Genomic DNA, 27652 nt, shown 5'->3' with positions numbered 1-27652 from the left:
TTTGAGCAGGGGGTTGGACTAGATGACCTCCTGAGGTCCCTTCCAACCCATCCAATTCTATGATTCTTAGCTCTTCTGTGGCGTGGCTGGAGGACCTACTGCACTTCTCCGAGGACCTGTATTGTGAATGCTGACAGCTTAACAGAAGGGTTGGCGAAGACCACCCTTGCCCGAAATGTTAACTTGTCATTGAAGTTAACAGGTGTTACCAGAAGATAGAGGGTATTAAACGATCCTGATTCAGAAATCCCTTTCCTACTTAATTCTCTCTCTCGGTTCTGGTGTTGTCTCCGTTCCACTAATGTTGGATCATTTTAAAGAAGTTCTGTATTAAAATCAAAATGAGTTTGATTCCCCATAGTTTAAATTCCAGGGTATTACTAATTAAGAGGTCTCTTGGGTTTTGGTACTGTTTCTCTCCCTCTATGTGTGAAACTTGCAAGCTGCTAATTGTGTTAGTACATTCTAAGACAGAGTCTATTCTCAAAGCAATTCTTTGTAACAACAATTACTCACACAGAGAGAGACTCAAAGCAACACTCTGTAACAACAGAAACAGCACCCAGAGACTCCCCGCCCTTTTGTTGTATTCATCTTGCTTTGTTAATAACTGTGATTAAAATAGAGATAGAGGATGTATGTGGATGGATGCTTGGTGTGGATAATAACTGAATGATCGGGGAGGTGCCAGCCTAAGAATCCAGTGTCCATCGGCTGAAGAAGGTGTCAAGTGGAAATAACCAGAGGGCCCCCGGAGGGCAGACTGCAACCCACCCAACAGCATCAAGAATGGGAGAACCAAAGAACAAGATAACATCTGGAAGCACGGAGCCGTCAGGAATGTGCCATCTGCTGATTGATTCAGCAACAGCATGATGAAGCAATTCCCATAGACTGACATAGGAAGAAATTCCTATAAAAATGGACTCTGGAAAGTGAGAACTTTGGGGGTCTGATTCTGCAAACCAACTTCCAGAAGCATCAGATGAGCATCTGACAAGGCCCTGCTCCCTCCTCATGTCCAGGCCACCTGGCCAGTGGCTTGGCATGAGCAACTCTAAGGCTGGTAACTATAACAACCTTGCAGAACCTCTGTGTGTGTGTGTATGAATGAATGTGTGAATAAATATGAGATTGAATGGAATGTTATAGCTATAACTAACTGCTTACTGTGATTCTTTCTGTATTCACAATAAATGTGGCATTTTTTGTCTTTTCCCCTTTAATAAGATCCTGCTGGTTTTTATTTTATTGGTATAACACTAACATCCTAGAGCCTCAGCACAACTTAGCTTTCTAATGTGAAAAACAAGCAGGACAAGAAAAGTTGAGGCCATTTTTATGCACCTTAGAGATGCAACAAAAGGGCTCCCACCCGCCCACCCCACTTTTTTCACTACTTAGCAGATCACCTTTAATAGCTGCAGTTCCATGAGTTTCATCGAAACCCGGGACGGCCTGGGCCGATGAAACTGCCTGCTGTGACTCCAAAGGCACCTGCTGCATAAAGGTCGGCATCGATGTTCCAGTCTGCAAAGCTGAGCCTCATGCCTGGTAGCGCTTTGCTATTTTTTGTAACAGACAGAAGTTTCTTCAAAGCGAGGGTCTCTTGAGATGGAGAGAAAAGCAGATTGATTTGGAAAGGAACCGAGCCAGTTGGGCGTGTTCCCAAGCCTGCAGTGAACTGCAAGCAGGTTGATATGGCAACGAAAGGGCCCACACAACACAGAAACGTTATTGATCCTTCTCTGAAGGTCCCTCCTTGGATTGCAGACTTTTAGAGGTGTATGTGGTGAATGGATGGCACTGGGATCTCTCTCTATCTAGGGTTGCCAACCCTCCAGGATTGTCCTGGAGTCTCCAAGAATTAAAGATTAATCTTTAATTAAAGATTATGTCAGGTGTGAAACCTCCAGGAATACGTCCAACCAAAATTGGCAACCCTATCCTCGCCTGCATTTTTGAAGCACCAAATAGCAGGATATTTTGGTGCTGCATATAATTACAATTCACACTCAGCTTCTGTCCTGTGGGGACAGTCATCTCCTGCCCTGCCCTTGCTGCAGAGGGCCCTAGGTCCATGGCTTAGTAGTACATGGGCCTTGTGCTGGTAATCTACCCAGAGTGAACTTCACCCTGTAGTCCTCCGCCAGCTCCCAGTGGAATTAGCAGCAGTTTTGCCCAGTGGGAAGCAGGATCAGGCCTTAGAAGTTTTCTAGTCCTTTGGTCAGTGGGTTAAGGAGCTAAAGCTACTTGGAATGGTGGAGGAGCTCTGCATCGCCCTGAGTGAACGACTGACAAAGCCAGCTCAGCCCTTCAGACAGCCTCTAGCACTGAGCCAACTCAAACCCTTCAGGGGTGTGTGTGCTCAGCACTGGCCTAGCTTTGCTCCCATTGGAGTTAATGCTCAGATCAGGTCTCCACAACATAGTCAAAATGCTGGTGGCAATGCCCTGTCTAGACTAGCCCTTAGTGACCAATTGCTTAAGGTGGCTCAGTGGTGCTACTAAGCTGCTTGAGGGGCTTAATGCATCTTAAGCACTGGAGCAGCTTTAAACTCTAAAAGCAGCTTAATGACAGCATGAGCCCCCTTAACCCTCCGAGTTAAGTCAACTTATGTGCCAGAGGTGGCTTGAGTCTCTTACGGCACCGTAACTCCTCCATCAAACTGCTGAAACGCTGCAGAAATCCTAAGTCAGGGTAGGGTTGTTTTTTAAAATTCTTTTAAAATATTTTTAAAGACCATTTTTAAAGTGCCCAGGGAAATCTAACACAAAGTCAAAGGTTCCTGCACAGTAGGGGTTGAGGAACTGAGTGCACAACAGCCAGGAAATGTGAAACTGAGGGTCCCTCCAAGCAAGAGGAGCTGGGCCACAATGAACACACCTCAGGTTTTCATTTCCTGTTCCCCCGGGAGGATGCAAACTTCCAGGCTGCTCCAACCTGCACTGGGGGCTGGGCCAGGCCAGGGCAGCAGCAGGTCCAGAGTCGGAGAGTGTAGAGTGCACCTTCTCGCCCATGCTCACCAGCTCTGCCAAGATCTGGCCCAGGCTGCCTGAAAGACACACAGCTAAATCCTGGGGTTCAGAGCAAGTCAGCAAGATGCAAGTGACCTCAGACTGACCCCCGAGCCATGGGAGGGGGAGAATCTCTTCCTCCTCCACTCACATTTCCTGGCATTTGTTTCACTATCTGTTTGAATTGCATTTTATTGCCTTGCTGGTCTCCTCCCATCTGACCAAACACATAAAGAGGAATTAGGGAGTGGGTCACATACTGTCCTGTCCTGTGGAGGGCTGCAGGGGCGGCTGGGAGCTAGCGAGGGCGTAGGCAGCAGAGGAGGGATGCGGGCAGGGTACCAGCAGAGCGGGGGGAGCAGCACAGGAGGGTGGAGGCTGGAGTTGAGGAGGGGTGGGAACAGGGGAGCATAGCAGAGCAGTGGGGCAGAGGTGCACTGAGGGGGTGCAATGGGAAGCATTCCACCCCTCCTCCCAACCAGAGAGCGTGTCCGGTCTCATGTGAGGAGCCTGTGGGGGGTCATCAGAGCTGCCAGTGCTGGTTAGGCTGGGAGGGCAGCTGGCAATTCAGCTACTGCTGATTGGAGACTAACATGCTTCTTAAGGCTTGTTGTGGGGGCAGAGGGGGCAGACACTGGTTGGCCTCTGAGGATATGTCTAAACTGCAATTATAAACCTGCAGGGGCCAGCCAACTTGGGCTCGGGCTGGTGCCCAGGATGTAGGTCCCTGCAACATGGGAGGGTCCCCAAACGCCTACACCACAATTACACAGCCCTATAGCCCCAGTCCAAGTCAGCTGCCATGGGCCAGCCATGGGTGTCTAACTACAGTGTAGACCTACCCTGAAAGGCATCCTAAGGCACCAGGCGGGTAGTCCCTCAAGGCTCACTGCAGGCCCTGCAAACTGCTTGTCCCCTGTAGGAGAGCGGCAAGGAGAGGGTAAGGATCCCCCCCAACAGTATCCTAAGGGTTAGGATGGTGGAGGCTGAGCGGGCCCGGATGAGCCCCCTCTGCCTGTGGAGGGACCAGCTCGTGAACCTCCAAACACTTGCCAGGGGCTGATGCATTTAGCAAGGGAAGGCCTGCTCCTCGGGAATGGGTCTTCTCTCAGGGGCACCTCGGGAGACAGGTAATGCCCTCCTGATGTGCGGCCCACACAACTGCCTTGCTCTCTCTGTTCCCACTACACCCAGAGACCTTGTGAGGTCTCCAGATAGGAAGCCCCTCCTCTGCTCACTTCCTCTGGCCCATATAAGAGGGACTCACAGGCTGCAGGGCTTGGGAGTGACACAAGAACAGGGCTCTGATTCTGCAGCCTTCAGGCAGTCCGCAGTGAGGGGAGAACGTGCTCCATCCTCTCTTGCTTCTCAGCTCAGTCCCATCTCCGGATGATTTATACATGAACTAAGGAATTCCCTGACAAAAAGTTTCGTTAAAGCACAGCAGAGGATGCAGGCACGCTGCTAAGGTTTCGGAGGAGCAGCAGCCGGGTTCGTCTGTATTTGCAAAAAGAAAAGGAGGACTTGTGGCACCTTGGAGACTTATTTAAATTGGTTAGTCTCTAAGGTGCCACAAGTCCTCCTTTTCTCTTCACACTGCTAAGGGCAGCCCTACACAAGACTGAACATAGATTCAGAGAGTTCAAGTCCAGAAGATCTTTTAGTTCAGTGGCTCTCAACCTTTCCAGACTACTGGACCCCTTTCAGGAGTCTGATTTGTCTTGCGTGCCCCCAAGTTTCACTTCACTTAAAACCTACTTGCTTACAAAATCAGACATAAAAATACAAAAGTGTCAAAGCATTTACCAAAAAATTGTTTACTTTCTCATTTTTAGCATATAATTGTAAAATTAATCAATTTGAATATAAATATGGTACTTACATTTTAGTGTATAGCATAGAATCATAGGACTGGAAGGGACCTTGAGAGGTCATCTAGTCCAGTCCCCTGCACTCAGGGCAGGACTAAGTATTACCTAGATCATCCCTGACAGGTGTTTGTCCATCCTGCTCTTAAAAATCCCCAATGATGGAGATTCCACAACCTCACTAGGCAATTTATTTCAGTGCTTAACTACCCTGACAGTTAGGAAGTTTTTCCTAATGTCCAACCTAAACTGCCCTTGCTGCAATATAAGCCCATTGCTTCTTGTCCTATCCTCAGAGGGTAAGAAGAACAATTTTTCTCCCTCTTCCTTATAACAACTTTTTATGTACTTAAAAACTGTTATCATGTCCCCCCTCAGTCTTCCCTTCTCCAGACTAAACAAACCCAGTTTTTTCAGTCTTCTCTCATAGGTAGTGTTTTCTAGACCTTTAATCATTTTTGTCGCTCTTCTCTGGACTTTCTCCAATTTGTCCACATCTTTCCTGAAATGTGGCACCCAGAGCTGGACACAATACTCCACTTGAGGCCTAATCAGTGTGGAGTAGAGCAGAAGAATTACTTTTCGTGTCTTGCTTACAATACTCCTGCTAATACATCCCAGAATGATGTTTTATTGTAACAGTGTTACACTGTTGACTCATATTTAGCTTGTGATCCACTATGACCCCCAGATCCCTTTCCGCAGTACTCCTTCCTAGGCAGTCATTTCCCATTTTGTATATGTGTAAAGTATGTATGTGTATAGTATATAGAGCAGTATAAACAAGTCACTGTATGAAATTTTAGGTTGTACTGACTTTGCTAGTGCTTTTTATGTAGCCTTTTGTGAAACTAGGCAAATATCTAGCTGAGTTGACATACTCGGCGTACCCCCAGGAGTACATGTACCTCTGGTTGAGAACCATTGATTTAATCTGATCCCAGGTTTAATCACAGGTCATTGAATTTTACCCTGTTATCCCTGTATTGAGTCCAGTAACTTCTTTGTGCCTAAATTTAGGGTGTGAATTGAAACCGATTCAGTTAAACCAGAGCACACCCCTTTGTGTAGGCTCTATGGTTTAGTTTAAGAGCAACGTACATTGGTTTAGTTTAACTCGACTGAGAACAAGTCCAATTTACCAAGGGTCATGCTGGAATCTGCATCATTGGCCATATTTAAATAAAGATTGGAGGTTTCTCTAAAAGTTCTGCTTAAGGAATGATTTTGGGGAAACTCTCTGGCCTGTGCTACACAGGAGGTTAGCCTAGATGATCACAACTACCCCTGCTGGCCTTGGAATCTATGAAAGGCTATGAAACCAAAACCAGCTGCTCTTAAACTAAAATAAGAACATTTACACAGTGGTTTGCACCACTTTAACTAAATTGGTTTAGAAACTGATTTACATCAAACCTGTGCTGCTTTCTCATGGAGACAAGGCCCTTGCCAGTTAAGGATATATTACCTGTCAGGAACATTTGAGTCAAAACCATACAAATGCTAGAAAGCCAGGAAGTGAAGGGTTAAGGCCGGGCTTTCAAACAAGGCATTGGTCTGGGAATAGGACCTGTGCTGGGGCAGGGTGCGGTAGTTTAAGCTACAAATAAGGAACAACAATTGTGACAAAGCTCTGTCCTTGCCTCCATGGGTCCTGTGTTTCCTGGCGGATTTTGCTAGCCTCAGAGGCTCACTGTGACCCTCTACATAACCCTTCTCTCTCTAGAGACAAGGGTCACAGTCTACTGAACCATTTTCATCATAAGCCAGCAAGGGAGGTGAGGAGAAGTTATCCTTCCTTGCACAGTCTCTGTTGTCTCCCAGTCTCAGTGATTAATCAGGGGGCAAAGGTGGGGGGGGAAGCCCAGGCGCACCCTCTACTCCAGGCTCCAGCTCAGAGACCCTAATAGTATCAGCTAGGGGAGCTGACCTTTTAGAAACATGACATGTACAATTCCCTGGGCTACTTCCCCCACAGCAGCCCTCACTTCCTCAAGCTCCACTTCACCCTTACCTCAGGGCCTCCTTCCTTGTGCCTGATATGGTGTGTACTACTCAGTCTCTCCTACAGCGCAGCTTCCTCCCACAGCTCCTGACATGCACACCCAACTGACTGACTGAGAGGCTTTTAACTAGTTTCAGCCAGCCCCAATTGGCTTCAGGTGTCCCAATCAACCTAGCCTTCTCCCTGCCTTCTGGAAAGTTCTTAATTGGCCCCAGGTGTCTTAATTGATCTGGAGCAGCTTCCATTTCACTTATCCTGGTACCAGGGATTTGTTTAGCCTGGAGCTAATATATCTATCTCCCACTACTTTTCTATAGCCATCTGGCCTTGCCCCGTCACACAATGCTAAGCATAAAGAGAGTGACTGACTGGGCAGTCGGACAGCCATGGTGGGTGTCTGCGTGTGGGTCTGTGTGATGTAGTCTCCACCTTCTTCTTAGCTGATCAAATCGGTGAAGAGAGCGATTCAGGTAGCGGGAGGTGACGCCACGGCAACAGGCTTGACTGTAATCATAGAAATGTAGGGCTGGAAGGGACCTTGAAAGGTCATTAGTTCAAGTGCTTCTCAACCAGGGGTCCGGGGCTCCCTAGGGGGCCTTGAGCAGGTTTCAGGGGGCCCTCCAAGCAGGGCCAGCATTAGACTCGCTGGGGCCTAGGGCAGAAAGCCAAAGCTCCACCGCATGGAGCTGAAGCCCGGGTCGCTGAGCCCCGCCATCTGGGGCTGAAGCCAAAGCCTTAACAATGTAGCTTTGCAGGGGCCCCCTGTGGGGTAGGGCCCCGGGCAATTGCTCTGCTTGCTACCCCCTAACGCCAGGCCAGGCTTTTCTATGCAGAAAACCAGTTACTGTGGCGCAGGTGGGCAGTGGAGTTTTTATAGCATGTTGGGGGGGCGGGGGGAGCTCAGAAAGAAAAAGGTTGAGAACCCCTGATCTGGTTCATGCCCCCGACCCCCACCCTGTGCAGAGGCAGGACCCCGTATACTTAGCCCATCCCTGCCAGGTGTTTGTCTAACCTCTTCTTAAAAACCTCCAGTGACGGGAATTCCACAGCCTCCTTTGGACGCCTGCTCCAGTTCCTAATTCTCCTGAGAGTTACACAGTTTTTCCCAATATCTAACGAAATCTCCCTTGCTGCAGATTAAGCCCATTATGCCTTATCCTTGCTTCAGTGGAGAACAATTGATCACCGTCCTCTTTATAACAGCCCTTCGCATATTTACCAGGTCCCCCCCTCAGTCTGTTTTTCTCAAGATTAACCACCCCGTTGTTGTTTTTAACGTTTCCTCAGAGCGGAGGTTTTCCAATGCTTGTATCGTTTGTGGTGCTCTCCTCTGGACTCTCTCCAATTTGTCCGCCTCTTTCCAGATGTGTGGCGCCCAGAACTGGTCATGTCGCTCCTTTTCAGGCCTCCCTAGTGCAAGCAGAGCAGTACTATTACCTCCCATGTCTTGTCCAGGCCCGTGCACAATAGGGTCCCAATGCTGATGGCCCCTGTGGTTACCCTGATACAAATAGTTCCTGCCATCACTGTTCTGCTTGGTATTGCTGCCAACGGGGTAGCTGAAAGGCTGTTTTGGGAATTCTCTTTTCTCTAGCATGGCGTAAATGCTCTCCATGAAGCTGTGTTCAGAGTTAGCTGTCCAAGCAACAGGAGAGCGGACAGTGTCCTTCCAGGCAGGCGGTGGGGGTGGGGGGATCATTGCTGGATCAATGTTACTCCAGGGGATGGATTGCAGAGACTCACCATTCACTGCTGGTTAAAAACCAGCATCTCTATAATTAGGTCATTCTGAATGTAGGAAGGGGAAGGCGAGGTCATGCCATGCAGCACTGGCCAGGGTCTGTCATTTCCCCTGAGCTTGCAGTAATGTCTCACCCTTTATCTGTGACCTGGAGATCACAAATGGCCAAGACTCTCCATCTAGGGAATGCACAGGCCAGCCAGTCTTTTCTTCTGGAGAGCTTGGCTAGACTTGGATTCATTTGCATGAATTTCATTCGTGATTGGTCTGCAGAGCACTGTCCTTTCTGCACTCTCACTACAGGGCACTGAAGAGATGTGGGCCTCAGCCCAGGAGCTCCCCAATATTTAAGGGACATTGTGGGCTGACAAGGGAGCCTCAGCTGTGAGGGAAGGAAGAAATCTTAAGAGCTAATGAATATTGCACGCGGTGTTGCTACAAATACTCCACCAAGTGAAAGCCACAGCTGACAGCAGAGACCTTGCTTTCAAGCCAGGAGCTCCTCAGGATGGTAGCCCAGCTGCTGCTAGCAGGGACGGCCTGCATGTTACCCCCACCTCAAGAGGTACCCCCGCCAATTCTACCCCCCCAAAAAAACTGCACAGGGGGGATCCCCCCCTCCAAACTTGTGAGCTGCCACAAGAGGCAGGAAGATTCTTTCGACACCTCTGAACCAGCAGCTCCCCCAAATGCTGTGCTGCCATGGGGAGAATCCCCCACCCCATGCTGCCCCCAAACTCTGTGTGGCTTTGCAGTGTCAGGGGAGGTGAGGCAGGAAATTCCACTTCCTTTCCTCCCAAACTGGTCCCTCCCTGCAATTCTGTGGCCAGGCAGCAATCACCCCCACTGCCAACTTTAGCAGACTTTGAATCTGCAGTGCCCCCATCTAAGCTAGCACTGGGTAGGCTTCTCCCCTGCTTCCCAATATACCCCTCGGGAGGGGGACAGGCCTGCTAGTGATGTGGAGTTCCATGCAAGCAGCAGAGAGCTGCAAGCACTGATCTACTGGGATTATAGTTATGTTCAGACAAGGAGGGACCCGTGAGCTCAGGGTAGGCTTGGAGAAGCCTGCCAAAGAGCATTTCGGTCCCCAGAAGTGCCCCCAGGGAAGCTGGCCACACCCAAGGCCTTGAAAGCCAGTTTATCAGCAAACAAAAGATGATGCTCTGAAAGCACCAGGCAGTCTGTCATAGCAGCCTCTCCAGATCCCGTAATCCCCTTTCCCTTCTTAAACAGGGAATTGATCAATTATGTTTCCAGCCCAGCAACAACAGTCAAAACTGTAACCTTCATCATATAAGAGCATTGTCATCCAAGTCTGGCTTGCCCAGCATACAAATCAGGACGCCCACAATGTGCGTGAGAGACTGATTTACACAAGCAAGTGGCAATTGGAATTGCAGTCACACTATGAACCATTGAGGGTCTCTCCAGGGAAAGGGCAGTGGAGTAATTTCTGTTTGCAATAAGATAGCACTGTAGTCTCTGCAGGGAGTGCTAAGGCTCACAGCATCAGCTGAACAGGGGAGGGAGGGGAAGACAGATAATGCAACACATACTTTATGCAACCATCCAGCAGAAGGAGGAAAGCCCCCTAGCCACAGTGCCTGGGCTCATATTCATCCTGGAACTGGGGTATCACAGGACATATTGGGATAAAATGGTATAAAAATTCCAGCATTTGGCATTTTCAAAGCACCCTGCAGACATTAACAACCCTAAGGGGTAAGCAAGTATTATTAGCCACATTTTATTCATGGGGAAACCAAGGCCCAGAGTTGGTAAGTGGTATGTCCCGGGCCGCAGACTACGCAGTGACAAAGGCATGCCTGGAATGCCAGAGTCCTGGGTCCTAGCCCTGAACCCTATGTACTTGACCACACTGCCAGCCGGAGTGAGGATGGCACTAGGAGCCAGGAATCATAACCCTTCCCCTGGCCGGGAATAAGGAGATGTGTGTGCACTGGTGAAGTTTGGTCTTTTACCAGTAGCATTTCTTATGTGTATCTGTAGCACCTAGGAGCCTCTGTCATGGCCCAGGACTCTGTGCGGAGGCACTGTGCAAACAGAACAGAACAGCGGCCCCTAACAACAGCGTTCCTCTTTGTTCTCGAGCCGCTTTCTCACCTTAAGGGGGACTTTTAGGGGCAAATTCTAATTCCACCCAGCTGCCCCGAAGTGGCCACAGTGCTGCAAAAGCACTGCTAAGATGTACTCATATCCAAGTTCCTGCATCATTCTTGCCTCATCCCACACAGGTCATCCCTGCTAGAAGCACGAATAATCTGTATGGGGACATGTGCCTAGCGGCCACTGCCAGATCAGAGGAGAAGTGCATGGATGACAGCCTCAGATCCTTCACTCCCACCCTGGAATGTCCATCGACATCTCCTGGTTAGAGAGAGCCAAGACAGAGAGTGACACCTACCTCCCTGCTTGAGATGCTTGTGTATAGCACCTCCCACAATACCGTACAGATTGTTGGTTTCTGGGGTCTCAGGCGTTCATGCCTATTGACCTATGCTAGCATATACAGGACATACAGGCTGGTTTTCCAACCCCAAGGGTTCAAAAAATCACGTGACGGGCACTGAAATTAATGAAATTGGCCTAAAAACAAGGGTTGTTTTCCTAAATAATAAATGTTGGGTTCTCTTTTTTTGCCTTCCAGTTTCTAAGCCTGTAGGCTTCATGGAGGGGTGGCATTTACAAGCTTTTCTCTGAAATCCTGAGGGCTAGAAACATACCTTTCTTAAAAGGGGGGGGAGAAACCTGAGAGTCTCCCCTAATCAGTTAGCTCCAGGATCAAGGACTTTAAGATAAACACCAAATGTTGCGAGACTCGCAATAAATTCCTGAGAGTTGCCCACTTTTCCATCCACGCTAGCGATAAGCCAGCACGATCCCTTAACCAAGTCAGTCATATTCATAACAATAAGGGCCAAACTCCTCTCCCCAGCACAGCACAAAGCTTAGGGAACCGTCTTCCCTGCATTGGTTTGAGATTCCCTCCCATCTATCCATGGAAACCCCCTGGATCTGGTCATGACGCCCCTGGGGATTGGAACGATGAGGTTGAGAACCCATGTCCTAGACTCGTGACAACAATAGCCTCCTCAGCCTCTGGGACAGGAAGGATCCATTTAATCCTTGCCCTTGTCTGCTCCTGCCAGCCCCCGTCTCCTCCCAGTACAGCAGTGTGCAGGGAACCCTAATGGGGCTCTGCTCCTTGTTGTCCGCTGTGGGTGTGGAAATACACCCGCTCCACAGCCAGCAGGCCTTTTGCACACGCACAGAGAGAAGGAGCAGGGTTTGCCCTTCCTAGTCTAAAATGAGCCAATAGTCACCCATACTCCCGCTCTCAAATGTGGTCCAGAATTGCTGTGTGCTTCTAATTAGTGCCTATTGTTTCTGCTATTATGTTTCCTATTTTAAAGCACACAGACAATACATGCTGCAGACAGCGCCCCTGTTTGTTAGGAGGATTTGCTCACTGGTGGGATATTTTCAAGTTGAATACACGGATGTATCCTGGTAATGGCACTGTATTTTTATTAACTAATTCTCTTCAGTTCTCCCACCCCCCTGGAACAATGCACACTGACTGCATCCTGGAGCATGTGTAAACTGGAGACTATGTCCCTATTCCCTGGGTCCCTGAGAGAAGGCATGAAAGAAGGCAGTCACAAAAAACACTCATTTATTCAATGGATCCCTCAGTTACAAATGCTGCCATGGTGGTGCCTTTTAATGAAGCACAGTGGACAGGGCATGGAACAAAAATGCCCCATCCAGCCTCTGAGAGGCAGGAAGAGGCTGACCTGCTCGTCTTGGATAGTTTAGGACCTTTCCCCATTTACTATCAGTATTTTCTGCTCTCCCCACTGATTGCTGGTGATGAGTACACCTTGGAGACACAACCAGAGCCCAGGCGACCCACCATCGATTTTGTTTTGGACCCAGTGTTTTTTCAAAGTCATCAGACTAAACCCTGAAATCCTTACTCAGACTTTACACGCTCCAAATGGAGGGTGCCTGAGTTAGGACTCACTGAGCAGCACCTTGGGACTTCATTGATTTCAGAGATTGCTGCGGCAGGAGCTCAGTCGGGCAAAAGTCCTAGTGGGTTAAGGGTTGAGTAGAAGCTGAGGAAGGGCCTTCAGATTTGGCCCATCACAACCAGAGCCCTAGATATATTGTGACAGAGTGGATCTATTTCCTGGTGCACGTTTCAGCTCTGACTCGCTTCTGCCCCCAGGCTGGCCGAGGCCTCTGGTGACAAAAAGTGAACCTGGAAGGGGTCACAGTGATGCAAGATACCAGCAGCCCCCTCATGCAGGGGCCTGGAGCTGGCCAGAACAGCCCAGGAAGTAGATGGGGCTGGAAGGTATGGGAGGGGAGGGCAGCTGAGTGATGTGCTGGTTAGCGCCTCTGAGGCAGTCTGGATCAGGAGTTCTATGGAGCCCAAGGTGGAGTTGCAGCTGTCCTGTACTGATGTGTGGTGAGACTGCCCTCTCTCCCTGGGGCGATCGCTCTTGTGTGCGGCTGCTCCAATACACATTGCCCCTTCTGTTCCCCCAGGGATGAACCTACCCTACAAATGCCATGGTTTGTTGCAGACTAACAAACATTACATTCTAAGACAGCTGGTTGGTGTCTCAGCAGAGAAGCCAAGGACTGACTGGGCCTGGATACTGAGTTCCCCTCTTGCCCATAGAGATGAGTATGTTAGGCCAGGATGGGGAAGCTGGTGCTACTGTCATTCCTCTGTGGATAGGCCTTCAGCTTCCAGTTCTGCCAGTCTGTCACTTCCCCCAGGGAGACTCTCTTAGCAATAGGGAAGGAGGTGTGTAAGGCCAGGGTTATCTAAGCTTTCCATTCTGGAGGCCCCCTTTGTAAGAATCATAGAATCGTAGGCCTGGAAGGGACCACGAGAGGTCATCTAGTCCAGTCCCCTGCACTCATGGCAGAACTAAGTATTATCTAGACCATCCCTATTCTTAAAAATCCTCAGTGATGGAGATTCCACCACCTCCCCAGACAATTGATTTCAGTGCTTACCCACCCCGATAGTTAAGCCCATTGCGTCTTGTCCTATCCTCAGAGGTTAAGGAGACCAATTTTTCTCCCTTCTCTGTGTAACAACTTTTTATGTACTTGAACAGGAGCAAGAAGATGATGAGACTAGCCTCACACAATGCGTGCACACACTTCTCAGGCAATAAGTGAATCCCCAGCCTTGTATAACTATATTTATGCACATTCATTGCATCAGTGCAGCAAGTCCAGATACAGCAGATCTGAGCCCATCTTATCCACGCTCATGTACTCCATGCTGAAGTCATGCTACGGAGACGACGGCTCAAGGAGGAGTTTCAATAGCTCTTACGCTGGAAGGTCGGAGGGAGGCGCTTTTAATGTTGGGAGCAGAATTTTGCTAGCCACACAGCTATTGCTGGGGGGGATTCTAGCATCCTTTCCTCACCCACTATGGATAAAGAGGGTTTTGTCTGAGAGGAAACTTAGTACACTTGATGTACAGTGCCTGGGACGAGGGGTGAACATGCGTGACAGTACGTCTATGGCATGAAATGGCTAAGGAAGAAAAAAAAATCCCTGCCCACACCAGTCAAGGAAACATGGCAGAATCCGAGCATCCATTACAAACCACTGGTTACTAGGACAATTCTCACCCCTAGTCTGGATTTATAAAAATCCTGTCACTGGTCGTAACAGCTGAACTGACGGAAAATACTGCCCACAGCTGTAGGGACTGGCCTACCTGATCTCACCCATGACATGTATTTTACAACGTTCCCACTTGTGACAGATATTGGTACTCTTATGCAGGTTCAGACAGATAGCTAAAAGAACCAGAAAAGGGCTATTTAATTGGGATCAGCTCATGTGTTTGCTTTTAAGGGCAGGGCTGGAGTTTCAGGGGGGCGCCTTACCCTGCGGGTTCAGAAAGGGGAAAATTACAGTCCAGCGTGAAAGGCAGCCAGGGCGCATCAGCCATTCCTGGGATGTCCCTTCCGGGCGAGCAGGCTTGGAAGGGCCGAGCATCGCAGGGCTGGCGGGACCACGCTCGACTGCATCACAAGCCAGACCAAATGGCTGCCGCTGCACCCTGGACCCACGGCACCCGGTCTGTGCGGGCGCTACCCACCCGCAGGGCGTGCACACGGCCACGGCCACCCACCCACACACCCATGCAAGAGGCGCGGGCTCAGGGTCTCCCCGCTGGGCTTCAAAATGGCAGCGGGGCGCAGGGCGGAGAGAAAGGGGGGGCGCGGGGCGGAAAGAAAGGGGGGGCGCGGGGTCGGGGCGCGGGGCGGAGAGAAAGGGGGGGCGCAGGGCGGAGAGAAAGGGGGGCGCAGGGTCGGGGCGTGGGGCGGAGAGAAAGGGGGGCGCGGGGTCGGGGCGCGGGGCGGAGAGAAAGGGGGGGCGCGGGGCGGAGAGAAAGGGGGGGCGCGGGGCCCCGCAGGGGGCATTCGCACGCGCCTTGCAGAAATCTAACGAGACCCAGCGACGCTTGGCAAGGGAAGGGGGCGGTCGGGGGGGGCACCCGCTTTTCCAAAGGGATCTCGGGCACATACCCAAACGCTCACGCCCAGCCTCTATTGGCTGCAGACAGCCGGAGACCCGCAAACCACAAGCCGAGGGCTAAGCGCCTCCTTCGACAGCCAGCAGCACCGGCCCCCTCGCCCCACCCCGCCCCACCCCTTTCGGAGGGAGAGCAGCATTACTCGGGGACCAGTTATTTATTTATTTCGGGGGGTGGGGGGGGGGGAATCATGTGCCTGCTCTCCCCTTCCCCCCCCCCCCCGCCCCCAACCCTTTTTTTGCAAGCTGGGATGAATGCACTTCAGAGGTTGTTTCTGCGGCTATGATTTGGGCGGCTTGAGATCCCCCCTGGTTCAAAGGAGACTGACAAGCTGGTCAGTTTCACGCGCTGATTGCCCCAAGCGTTTGGTTCCCCTTGGTAAACCCCGCGCAGAGCCATCTCCTCCCCGCTGCAAGCGGAACAAGCAAGGGGATCCATCATGGGGTCCAGGCTGAGCAGACAAAGCAGCCTGGAGGAGGAGAGCGCCTCTGGAGAAGACTCGTGCCCCAGGTTAGCTAGGAAGGAGCCGCACAGGAGGGTGGAGACTAACCGCGGGGACTTTCAATTCGCTTCCCTGATCCTGAACTCCGAGAAGCTGTCCGGGGTGCTGAGGAAAAACAACCCGGCGCCCTACGTGAGGAGGGTGGGATGGATCCGAGAGATCCAGGCGACCATCCGGGAGCACAAGAGAGAACACGCGGTCCACATTCTCAGATTGCTCAGAAAGGTAAATGACTTAATAGTGCAATGAAAAATAAAAGTGCATGGAAAATAAATAGAAACAGTTATTTAAAAAGATCAGCAAGCAATGCCAAGAGAAGTGCACGCAAAGACTAAAGTGTAAAAAAGTGCATGCAAAATGCTGAACAAAGCAGTGCAGACAAGGTGTGCAGAAATAAAACAACGCTAACTAGCAAGAAAGCAATGCGAAAAAAAAATGCTGAAAAGCTATACACCAGTGCAAAAAAAGCACACAAAAATAAAGCAGTGCAAACTAGCAAGGAAGTCATGCGGGAAGTGCAAGCAAAATTAAGCAGTAAGAAAGAAAAAAAAGCAGTGGAAAATGCATGCAAGTGCTAGACCAAATTTGGAAAGTAAGCAAGGCCCTTTAAGAAGTGCTTGGAGGAAAAAACATTGTGCTAAAAAAGGGAATGTGTCAATGCAAGCAGGTGCATGCAAAACCACCGAGAGAGGGATGCTAAAAAACAACAAAGCCGTTCCACCCCAACATGACAGAGCAGGGAAGGGGTTAATCGTGGGAAGGGCTGGTAGGAGCTAACGGAGTCTATGGCAAGACGGGAACCGCTGGTCCTGTTAGTGAGAGGGCAATCTGGGATGAGCAGGGAGAGGGATTCTGATTTTCCCTCATTTTGAAATGAATTTTCACATGGTACCTTTTGCAACGAGTTCAAGGGCTGCCTCCGGGAATGGAGCCCGACGCGGCCCTTATTCACGGAGCGAAGCTCCTGATTTGGAGCAGAATCCTTTCCGCTTTCCCCTTTGCTGTGTTCGACCCCGAACACTCTCCCCACGGAGCTACAAGGCGGGGTTGGATTTGCCCCTTTCTGGGGTGTTGGTGGGGTGATTTGTGCACAGTCCTCCAGTGATTGGTCCATGGAAGGGGGGGGGGTGTGCGAGAGGGGCTAGGCTCTTTGTGCTGCTTTACCAGGCATGCAGATGCTGGGTCAGCAATCCCACTTTGGGTGTGGACGTGGGGAGAGGGAGGCAGCCTCTTTGTTCCACACAACCACCAGTGGCAGGAAGGATGGCTAGAGGCACGGGAGCCCTGAAAGCTAGACATCGGGACACGCATCTTTGTCATTAGCATCTTACTAAGTCTCATTGTGCGGGAGGAGGCGAGTTTAACCAAATCCCTCAGAAAGAGGGGGTGAGTGGGAGTTGTCTGTCCATAACCACTAGGGACACAACTGAATCTGTGCAATTAAGGATTTTAGAGCCAAAAACCCATGATCAAAACTCCTTCAGGCAAGGACCTTGGAAAGCTACCTACTAATCAAGGCCATTTTATGCCAGAGACTAACAAGAGGTAGCCCCTTTCCATAAATTAATCCTGCCTGTTGATTCAATCAGAATGGGCTACTGAGGAGTCTGGGTGCAGGACCTGGATGAGGGGTGGTCTATTTCTTTTGTCAAGGTCCAAATGTCTTGATCAAGGTATGGTCAAGGTCCAGACTGCAGAGAAAATTAAAACACAAAAATAATGATAATAGTAAGTAAATAAAGATTTTGGGATCCATTCAAAAACATCTGGTGGTCTAGATTTGGCCCGTGGTCCGCCTATTGACTGCCCCTGCCCTGGATACTGAATGTCGGTTTGGGGATAACTTAGTCAGGGAAGGAGAGGTAAGCGGGTCAGTGGATCACAGGCAAACTTGTTCTTGTCTGTCTCCATCCAGGAGAAAAAAGGGAATATACAGACAGTCCTGTGCTAAATTGATCATAAGGACACAACTATTACTGTCCTGGAACAGGTTCATCCATTCTGGTGTCCTGTCACAGACAGACAGGATCAATGCAGGCACAAGCCGCACTCCGCGCTTAAGTTTGTATTCTGTATCATAGAGGGACACTTTTTCCTGACCCCAATGGGTCAGCTTCTGAGGACTGAAAGCCCTTACAATTTGTTATCCTAGCAGGTGTCATCCTTGTTTAGATAATTGTCTAATCCTCGTTTGAAACATGCAACATAAGACTGATTAATAAACTTACTTAAAGTGTAAGCTCTTAGGGCGGGGGTCACCTGTCATGTTTGTGCAGCCCCTAGACTAATGCTTCTAGGGCCTCTATGCACTACCACATAATCATAATTCTCCTGCAGCAGTGAGTTCCACAGAGTCATTGTGTAAAGAGTATTTTGTTTAATTAGTGTAAGGTCCTGATTCTACAAAATTTGTTCACATGAGTAAACTTACTCGAGGGATTACTCCTATGAGTAAACAGCACTTTCATGAGCAAGAATTTGCAGAATTGGGACCTAACAGCGTAGCTTCTTAATTTCAGTGTGTCCCCTTGCAGTAGAATTTACACTACCTCCTACCCCATTAACATACAGACTCAATACATTAGTCTTTGTGTTGGCATAAATACAATATTTCCATTCCTTTACTTGAAATCATTTTGAGTACATGTTCTCCGGAAAGCCGCTGTGGGGGAGGGGGCGGTTCACGCAGACAGAGGACAGGAGAGACATGATTACAAGAAGCTTGCAGGGGGGGAGGGGAGGAAATAAGCAAGTTTCAGCCTCTAAAATGCAGTGATGTGACAAGAAGGGACTTTTGTAGGCTTTGCCAGAGGCTGGAATTACAGTGTGTCATTTCCTGTGGTGCTCAGAATCTTTTACCTCTAGACAAACACTTAAACCCCTCTCAGATCTTGAAGTCTCCAGAAGGGTCATTAGCTGGCAGCTGGGATTTTAATGTTGAGTCATTGGGCCATCTGGAATGGAAGGTCATTTTGAAACCTTCCTTTGCACATGGCCTGACAATTTCTTTCGGGTCCGGCTCTAGGGCAGCCAACAGTCCCTTATTAGAAGGGACATCCCTGATGTCTTCATCTCTATACAACAAGATCAGGAGTTGCTGAGGGCTGTAAGCAGCAGCAGGAAATACCCCAGCAAACGTAGGTGAGCACGGCTTAGTATTAATAAATAAATAAATAATATTGGGAGGAGGGGTGGGGTGGGAGTGCTAAGAATACAGTCCCTTAGTTTTGAAATACAGTGTTGGCAACCCTAGGCTAAGCCATGTGCCCCCATCCTTCCCACTTCTGCACTTCATCTGAGAAGAGCCGGGTACTAACTAACATTTCCCTTTAACTCACTTTTTCCCCCCCCCCCTTGTCCCCAGCTCAGGATTCCCAGTTGTTTGTGTGTTAGGGCAATAACCTACCGTGAAGGATATAGGGTCATTCACATGCACCCGTGCTGTGCAGACACATAGAAATCAGACACAGTAATTATCATGGCTGAGTCAGGTGGAGAGAATCCAGCCAACACTTATACTAACGACTACCTACTGCCCTGTGTGCTTTGTAATGTCATTTAGTAGAATTGTTATTGTGCCGTTCCGTGGCTAACCGTCGACAGGGCCATGGGACAGAAACAGCATTACGGCCGTCCTAGCTTGGGCAGTAGCACTGGTAGCTAAAGAGTTGCCTGGCCAGCAATGAACTGAAGAGTCTCTCATGAGCCGGTCGTTAACCGTTTAGCTTGTGCTTTGCCCTTCCAACCGTTCCTCTGTTCCTGCCCTGACTGGCTGTGGAACGTGGAAGCATCGGCCCTCACCTTCCTTACCTTGTATATTGCAACCCTCGGCTCCAGTCTGTCACGGGACATCCCGCGTTATACAGACCGGCGTACCTGAAGAATAACAGGCATGCAAGAGCCACAGAGCGATGGGCACAGGTGGGGCGGGGTTTGACGGCTGTTTGGAGGGAGTGAGATTCACTTGTGAAATATTAAGGGGTTCAACTTCATTTCAGAACCTACATTGGAAGGGCAAAAACGGTCCCTGTGCTGAGCTGCAAGGAGATGGGGAGGCTCAAGGAGCCTAGCATGGGTGCTGGAGCTAGCCATCTCAAAGGGGACAGGGCAAGGGGGTGATAAAGGACAGCAGCAGAGCTGAGCCAGGGCAGAGGGAGCAGGTGCCTCCCCCCGCCCATCCACCCCTCGAGCCTCATGGGGAATAATTTCTCCTCCTCCTGCTGCTGCCGCTGCAATGTGCCCACCCCTTCCAGCCTCCAGAGCAGGCTTCTGACAGCCATGCTCTAGCCCTGGATTTTTACCTGGCAGTTTTGTAATTTTATACTTTCAGGGCCAGTACATGCCAAGGCGGGTGGGCAGTGCTCTGCCTGGCTCTGTTCCATTCCCAGGACCCAGTCCAAGCGGGGCTCTGGGTGTCAGCACTGGGCCAGCTCCATTAGCCACGGCAAGTTGCCATTTTAAAAACCAGGAGCCAGATCCTCTGCGGGTGTCAGTGCGCAGGGCTCCATTACAGTCTACACCAGCAGAGGATCGGGCCCAGGTGAGCTACACTGATTGACACCAGCCAAGGATCAGGCCCACGATAATTAAATTATTAGAACACAAAAATGTAAATGGGTCAAAACCATAAGTCTGTACTGTCGGTTAGTCACAAACCAAACTCCTTAAAACGATATATTCGGGGGGCGGGATCAACTAACTAGTGCTTCTGGGCTGAAAACGTGTAGACCGGGTGTTCTCAAACTTCATTGCACCGTGACCCTCTTCTGAGGACAAAAATTACTACACGACCCCAGGAGGGGGGACCGAAGCCTGAGTCTGCCTGATTCCCACTGCCCCGTGTGGGGTAGTCAAAGCCAGAGCCCGAGCTCCGCTGCCCTGCACGGGGTAGGGGTCAAAGCCGAAGCCCAAGGGCTTCAGCCCCAGCCAGGAGGGGGCCTGTAACCTGAGCCCCGCTGCCCAGGGCTGAATCCCTTGGGTTTTGGCTTATGCCCTGTGCAGTGGGGTTTGGGCTTCATCCCCAAGCCCCAGCAGGTCTAAGGCAGCCCTGGCAACCCCATTAAAATGGGGTCCCGACCCACTCTGGGGTCCCGACTCACAGTTTGATAGTCTATACCAGCCGTTCTCACTCTGAAGTGGCTATTTTCAGCCACGTTATTTACAAGCCTCTCACCTAAGGGATGAGAAACAGGAAGGCAGATTCCTCTTTAACTGGAAAGCTCCAAAGGGTGCTGCTGAACCCGAGTGTTTAATTACGGCTGCCGAGTTTCCAGCCCTGCCCCGCTTCCCACATCTTTGTACGTCACGCTGTATTTAGGAGGGTGAGAAAAGGACTAGAGAACCTGTGCCAACTTCCCCTATGTGTTATGGTGAAGCCAGGTGCTGGCATGATGCCCTGATGCATTCCTAGCCCGTGCCTAGGTGTCCATATCAATAGCCATGTGTGGCAGCTTATTCTTATGTTGTTGACCCATAAACGATGTTGCTCAGTTTGCTTGGGGATATCCTACTCCTGTAGGAATCATCGATGCACAGACAATGAGCTAACATGCACTCAACTGCGTCTCTGGCACATGTGATCGCCTCTTCCTCTCTGCATTGGATTTGGAGCCAGTGACTCTTCTGTATCCTGCTCTCTGCTTGGTGAGAGACGGGTGGGGGGAGGGGTGTTGCTTTTTCTCTTGCTGATGTCTAGGGTCAAGATACCCCAGTTCTCCCATGGCTCTGTCCCCCGGGGGTCGTGCACGCACACAGTTCCTTCCTTCAGTGCTGCAGATGCACCTTTTGCCCTGCGCTGTATTAAGCACAGACTCAGCAGAGTAATGAGAGCACCTGGGACACCCAGTTGCTTGCTCATGTCTCCTTGCAGCAACGTCTTGAGCAGATGTCTTGTTTATTCCCTCATCCGAATCCTCCACGTCGATTGAGCCAAGTCCCAGCATAGTCCCTCCCCCATGGGACTTCTCTCATTCTTCCCCCTTCCCCGTCAGCTACTTGCCACTCCTGCCTTCGCCCTCCTCAGAGCCTGTTCTGCTGAGCGCATCTATTTCCTTGCCAGGTTTCCTTTCTTCTCCTCCTCCTCCGTTTCTCATCCTTCTCACTGCCTCATGCATCTCTGCTTACCTTTGCCAGATCAGAGTTTCCCTCAGTTTCTATCGGGACTTGCGCCTTCCCTTCTAGCATAGAAAAGCCTCCCAATGCTTGGTCCTGGGGATCATCACATGATTCATCCCGTCACCCCCCACTGCCCAGGAGACTTTTCATTTGCAAACAGTCTCCCAGGCTCTCCTGATGTTCCCAGTTAGCGTAAGTCACAGTATACCCTGAGCCTGCAGGTGAGCTTTAGGGACCATGTTCCCAGCCAGGGCTTGGGCCAGGGATGTGGAGATGAGAGAAGCAGGCTGCTGCTTCCCCATTGATGCTGCAAGAGCTCTAGGGCAGTGCTTCTCAAGCTAGCTGAGGTGGGGGACCAGCAAATTTTTCCCCCCCCCCCAGTGTGCGCGCAGACCGGCAGCCAATGGCTCACGGACAGGCACCAGTCTGCGGACCACCACTTTGAGTAGCACTGCGCTAGGGGACAAACTACAAATGGATTCTTCGCAACAGTTATGAGGATCTCACTGCTGCTGCTGAGGTGGCCCTGTCCGGCCTCTGACTCATAGGCACTCACTCCCCACGAAAAGGCTGCAGCTAAACTAGCTATCAGCTCCTTCAGCGCCGGTGCTCCTGCACCTTTCCTACGGGGACTCTTGCTGGGACAGAGCAGAGCTGGATTAGCTGTGAGCTTGCCTCTAGCCTCTCCTTCTGTGGGCTCCCGCAGGGAATGGAGTGACTCACCTTTCCTTGGCTAATAGCGTGAAACCTTTTCTGCCCCTCATACAGTAGACAATCTCCAGTCTAGACCAACCCAGCTCTGGCCATTCAATCGGTCTTATCCAGCCATTCATCCAGATACTGAAAGGGCCCCCATCACAATAGTAATATAGTTCTGCTCCACCATTGTTAGGCAGCCTCCTGCATTACTCAATCTCTTCTTCTTGGACCCTAGCATGGTGGTTTTATGGCTTCCACGCTATGTTTTTTTAACATGTAGCAACTGTAAGGGGGCCCTGAAGAACAGAGTCTAACTGCTTGTATTCTCTTCTAGGACTTGGGATTGGAAGGTACGTGCCTCAGTGAAGTGCTCTACAAGAATGCTACTTTCCTCAACTTGGTGGACCCCATTTCCCACGACCTGCTGATGAACCTCGCTAGAGATCTGCAGTGCCCCAAAAAGGTGAAGCCCACTAATACAGTGGTCCCTGGGGGAGAAAGAGTTGATCCAGGAATGTGCTTATTGAACTGCCCAATGCCACTCCATTCTCCGTTGGGTTTGGCTTAGGAGCTGTAGTTCTCTAGAACCAGCCAACTCCTACTCCCTTGGTGTGACATCGTAAATGCTGCCATAGATGTATATAGAAGTCATTTAAAAAAAAAAACGCATTAAAGTTTGTGTGTTAAGTGCAGAGAAGTCAGGAAATTCCCTCCCACAGCAGTTGTGAACTCAGCCACAATGTGCATGGATGTTTGTGTGCAAATGGGTCCAAAAATGCAGGGGCATCTAGGAAATACACCCATGCTTGCAGGCCAGTCTTCATCATGCAACCCCTTGGCATGCATTCATTAACATGGTCTGGCCACACAAATAAGCTACACCAGTCTAAAATGGGCATAATGGAGTGGAGGATCAAGCCCCCCTGATTAGTGCAGTGGCAGGATAGGCGCACAAGTGTCAGCAGAATACACTAGAGTTCCTTATTTAAGAAAGGAGGGGGGAGGAAAAGTCACATGACTGCACATCAGACTGAACAATGTATTGCACGGGGGGGTGGACCTCCAGCTCTAGTCCTGCAATCTCCTGAATATCTCAGGAGCGCTGCGCCTGCGGTGATTAAGTGTTCCTATGCGTACATGTAATCAGTCAGACATTCAGATAAATGCCCGTACCTCCAGATAGATATCCTGCAAGCCCTCTGCGTGCACGACTCCTGTTCAAGTCAACCAGCTGTCTTTGGCAGGAGTGGGCTCTTGGGACCCCAGGTTATTGAAAGAGCTCAGGGCCAGATTTCCAAGCGCTCAGCACCGGCATATTGGACTAGATTTTCAAATGAGGTCAGGTCCCACTTAACTGAGAGCCAGATATTTCAAGGAGCACTTCGCCCCCAGCTTCTCCCATTCGGATATTCTGAGACACATCTTCAGAAGAGCCCAGGGTCTGCCGCGTAGAGCTCTTTTGGAAATCTGACCCCAAGTAAGGGGGCTGAGCTCCTTTAAAAATCTGGCCAGTAGGGCTTGTTCCTGCAGTGCCCTGAGCTGCCCCAGTGACCTGAGTGGGAGCGGAGGCACGCAGCACTTTGCAAGGTTGGGCCTTACATTGTTAAGGAAAACCCTGTCTAGTGTGCGCGCAAGGTGCTGCTTCAGCTCAGTTATCGATGCTGTAGGTCAGACCTTGCTGCATGCAGGATGGGTAAAGGTAGTGTTCTTCCTACCAGCCCACCTGGGACAGTTCAGTTATCCAAGCCCCAAAAGGTACCCGCGCCATTTCCTGAATGCCTGAGCCTGCAAACCCTCCCTCGCCAGACGTCCTGTTGGTGTCAGTGGGACACGGAGGGCTCCTCAGGTCAGGAAGGGTTAGTTGTGGTAGGCCATTAGCTCGCAGAAACAACCTTCCACTCCCACCCTGCCCCTCCAATCAGCCAGCTCACTAGCAGCCAAACATTGTGAAAACTTTAATCACGCCCCATGGGCTGAGAAGCAGCATGAAAAATGTCCACCCAGGAGGTCATTTCTTTCTGAAGGTTATAAGCACCTAAAAATGGGGGTTTGCAATGAAAATGCTTCACAACTGTCATTCCAATGACCTCTGGGTTTATAGTTCTAAGTTACTTCATGCTGACTGCCTCTTCAACCTCACAAGACACAGTGCCTTCCAGGGGAGGTGGGGATAGATGGGGCTACCTTCTTCTGCTGGCCTACTGTTTATCAGATAGATTGCACTCTGGAGACATACACACCCTGAAGATGCTGAACACCTCAGTTGCCCCTGAAGTCAATGGGAGTTAAGTTGAGGAGTAGATGGGGCTCAGCACCCTGCAGGATCAGACCTCCAAGCACATAAAGGGATAAATAGCAGTGCTCAGCCACCCGCCTTGTTTCTTTCCATTTTCCATATGGGTACTCGGCAGCACAAAAGTCTGGATTATAGACCTTAGGCAAGTAATAGGAAGGCTGTGCACAATCTGTGCCAGCAGATCGAGGAACATGATCGTTCCCCTCTATTCAACATTGGTGAGGCCTTCTCTGAAGTCCTTTGTGCAGTTTTGGGCCCCACACTACAAGGAGGATGTGGAAAAATTGGAAAGTGTCCAGCGGAGGGCAACAAAAATGATTAGGGGACTGGAACACATGACTTCTGAGGAGAGGCTGAGGGAACTGGGATTGTTTAGTCTGCGGAAGAGAAGAATGAGGGGGGATTTGATAGCTGCTTTCAACTACCTGAAAGGGGGTTCCAAAGAGGATGGCTCTAGACTGTCCTCAGTGGTGGAAGAGGACAGGACAAGGAGTAATGGTCTCAAGTTGCAGTGGGGGAGGTTTAGGTTGGATATTAGGAAAAACTTTTTCACTAGGAGGGTGGTGAAGCACTGGAATGCGTTACCTAGGGAGGTGGTGGAATCTCCTTCTTTGGAGGTTTTTAAGGTCAGGCTTGACAAAGCCCTGGCTGGGATGCTTTAGTTGGTGCTGGTCCTGCTTTGAGCAGCGGGTTGGACGAGATGACCTCCTGAGGTCCCTTCCAACCCTGATATTCTATCACCCTAAACCACAGGGCTCCTGCCAGTCAGAGCGGGAGTCTATGCGGAAGGCTGCAGCAGAGCAGGTATGCACAGTGCACCCCTCCCGGCTGTTTGCTGTAAGTGGCACCATACACAATAGCTGTGAAGCCACCCGCTGGTATTACATGTGCCGCACGTCCCAAGGGAGTTGGGATGCTTCAGCTACTTCCTCGCAAAGTTACAGGGCCTGAAGCGTGGTACTCTAAGCACTTGCCATAAAGAATGAAATGAGTAATTGACAGCTTTACCCATCCAGTTCTGACTTACACACCCTGTGTTGCAGTCACACAGCTAAGGGCTGGGAAGCCAGGCAGCTATGAAGGTTTTTTTTAAACAAGTCAGACACATTTGGGAATCCTCACCTGATGACACTGGCCCTCTCTAAGCACTCATATCACTTTCAGCTCTGCCCGTTGTCATTCATCCTGCAGCATGTGCAAAGAATATCAGGGTTGGAAGGGACTTCAGGAGGTCATCTAGTCCAATCCCCTGCTCAAAGCAGGACCCATCCCCAATTTTTGCCCCAGATCCCTAAATGGCCCCCTCAAGGATTGAACTCACAACCCTGGGTTTAGCAGGCCAATGCTCAAACCCCTGAGCTATCCCTCTCCCCAGAAGAACTTGTGCAAGCAAATTCAGTTATTTCAGTGCCATCTTTTATCACCGGGAATGACAGCAGACCACTGACTGTGGGCAACTCACCATGACTCTTTCCAATGGCCCAGAGCAGGAGTCTCTGCAGGAATGCGAGGCACTCATAGATACTCCAGTCCCAGCCTCTCCCAGCAGGAGGCACGGTAGGGAATGGGACAGGAGTGCTGGTTGTTGAGCGTGCAGTATTTGAAGGACTGACGATAAATCACATGATTTAGGGCTTGGGAAATATTCAATCCAAGCAATTTTAGCTTGGCTGCATAAAACAATGGCAGTCATCCTGGAATTTCTCTGTATAAAGGTAGGATGGTGGTACCTGCCCATACTCAAGCAGAATGTCCTACGTTGGCCTGAACCTAGATCGTTACAATAATTACTAATGAAGAGGGCAGCAACGGGATGAAGGCAGCTCCCAACGCCCCATGTACATACACACACACCCACACCCCTGTGCCGTTCCCTGGGTAGAAATCAATTCATTTAATCAGTTCCATTTGTTATGCAATGTACAACCTCCACCAGACAGTAATTCTCACACACACACACGCCGTACCTGCTGTTGAGCGCTGGGCCCTGATAATCCCACAATGTTCCCATGACACTGTCACAGTTCAGGCGACTGCACTTATATCCCCCTCTGTGGTCCTTCCAGGGTATGCGCTTTAGACTTCCAGCTCGTAGCTGTCACCTATCTTGGGTGAAGACCCATGTCTCACTCCATCCTCTGTCGGGGTTTTAAGGCTGCAAAGCTCCATGGGTTACACTGCAACATCCCCAGCAAGCCAGACTGTCGAAATAGGCCAGTGCCTGCAGTTTGCTTTTCTCTGAGGGCTATGACCCATGTATTGCCTGCAGTTATAAGTTACGATTCAGCTCCTTCCAAGCAAGCACCTTTATTCTTAAGGTGAAAGCATTGCAACAATAAAAGAACATACACACCTGCTAAACAGCTTACCAGAAATCATCTCAAATCAACCTGTGGCTCTGGTAGGTTTTAGGCCTTCTAACCCCACAACTGGTTAGAAGTTCATCTGTCATAGATCCAGCACCAGACCAGACACTGCACAGATCAGCCATTTCTTTATACAAAGGCCCGCACTGATCTTGGCCTTGTGTAACAGATAATCATCAGACAGGGACCCTCTCCTCAGGGCACAGCTTTGAAAGGCCGAGTTTTTGCATAATTGGAGTTGGGAAATTTGCATTCACCTCACCCTAGGAATTCCAGAGGAAATCCTCTTTCCACTTATTGTCCAAAAAGTCCAGATTTGTCTGGCACATTTATAGTACAGTTTTTTGAACTCCCATGTCTCTCATCTGTCACATCTGCCCCCAAGAAGTTACATACAATCCCGGTCCACAATGATACATAAAAGTAATACAGTAAGG

At 50.1% G+C, this 27652-nt stretch overlaps 1 protein-coding gene across 1 annotated transcript in view; it reads left to right on the top strand.

Annotated features, from left to right (window-relative positions):
- Window positions 1-15431: 15431 nt before the first annotated feature.
- Window positions 15432-27652, top strand: part of LRRC75B (leucine rich repeat containing 75B) — a 33100-nt gene continuing 20879 nt past the window's right edge. The window contains exons 1-2 of the mRNA XM_073313714.2: window positions 15432-15965; window positions 22888-23016. Of these exons, the coding sequence (XP_073169815.1) occupies window positions 15678-15965; window positions 22888-23016 (417 nt within the window). The 5' untranslated portion in view covers window positions 15432-15677. The remainder of the gene's footprint in view (window positions 15966-22887; window positions 23017-27652) is intronic.

Source organism: Lepidochelys kempii, chromosome 15 (assembly GCF_965140285.1).
Source record: "Lepidochelys kempii isolate rLepKem1 chromosome 15, rLepKem1.hap1, whole genome shotgun sequence".
Taxonomy (NCBI): domain Eukaryota; kingdom Metazoa; phylum Chordata; order Testudines; family Cheloniidae; genus Lepidochelys; species Lepidochelys kempii.
Note: the sequence above shows the minus strand (reverse complement) of the source record. Positions and strands in the feature narration are given on the sequence as shown.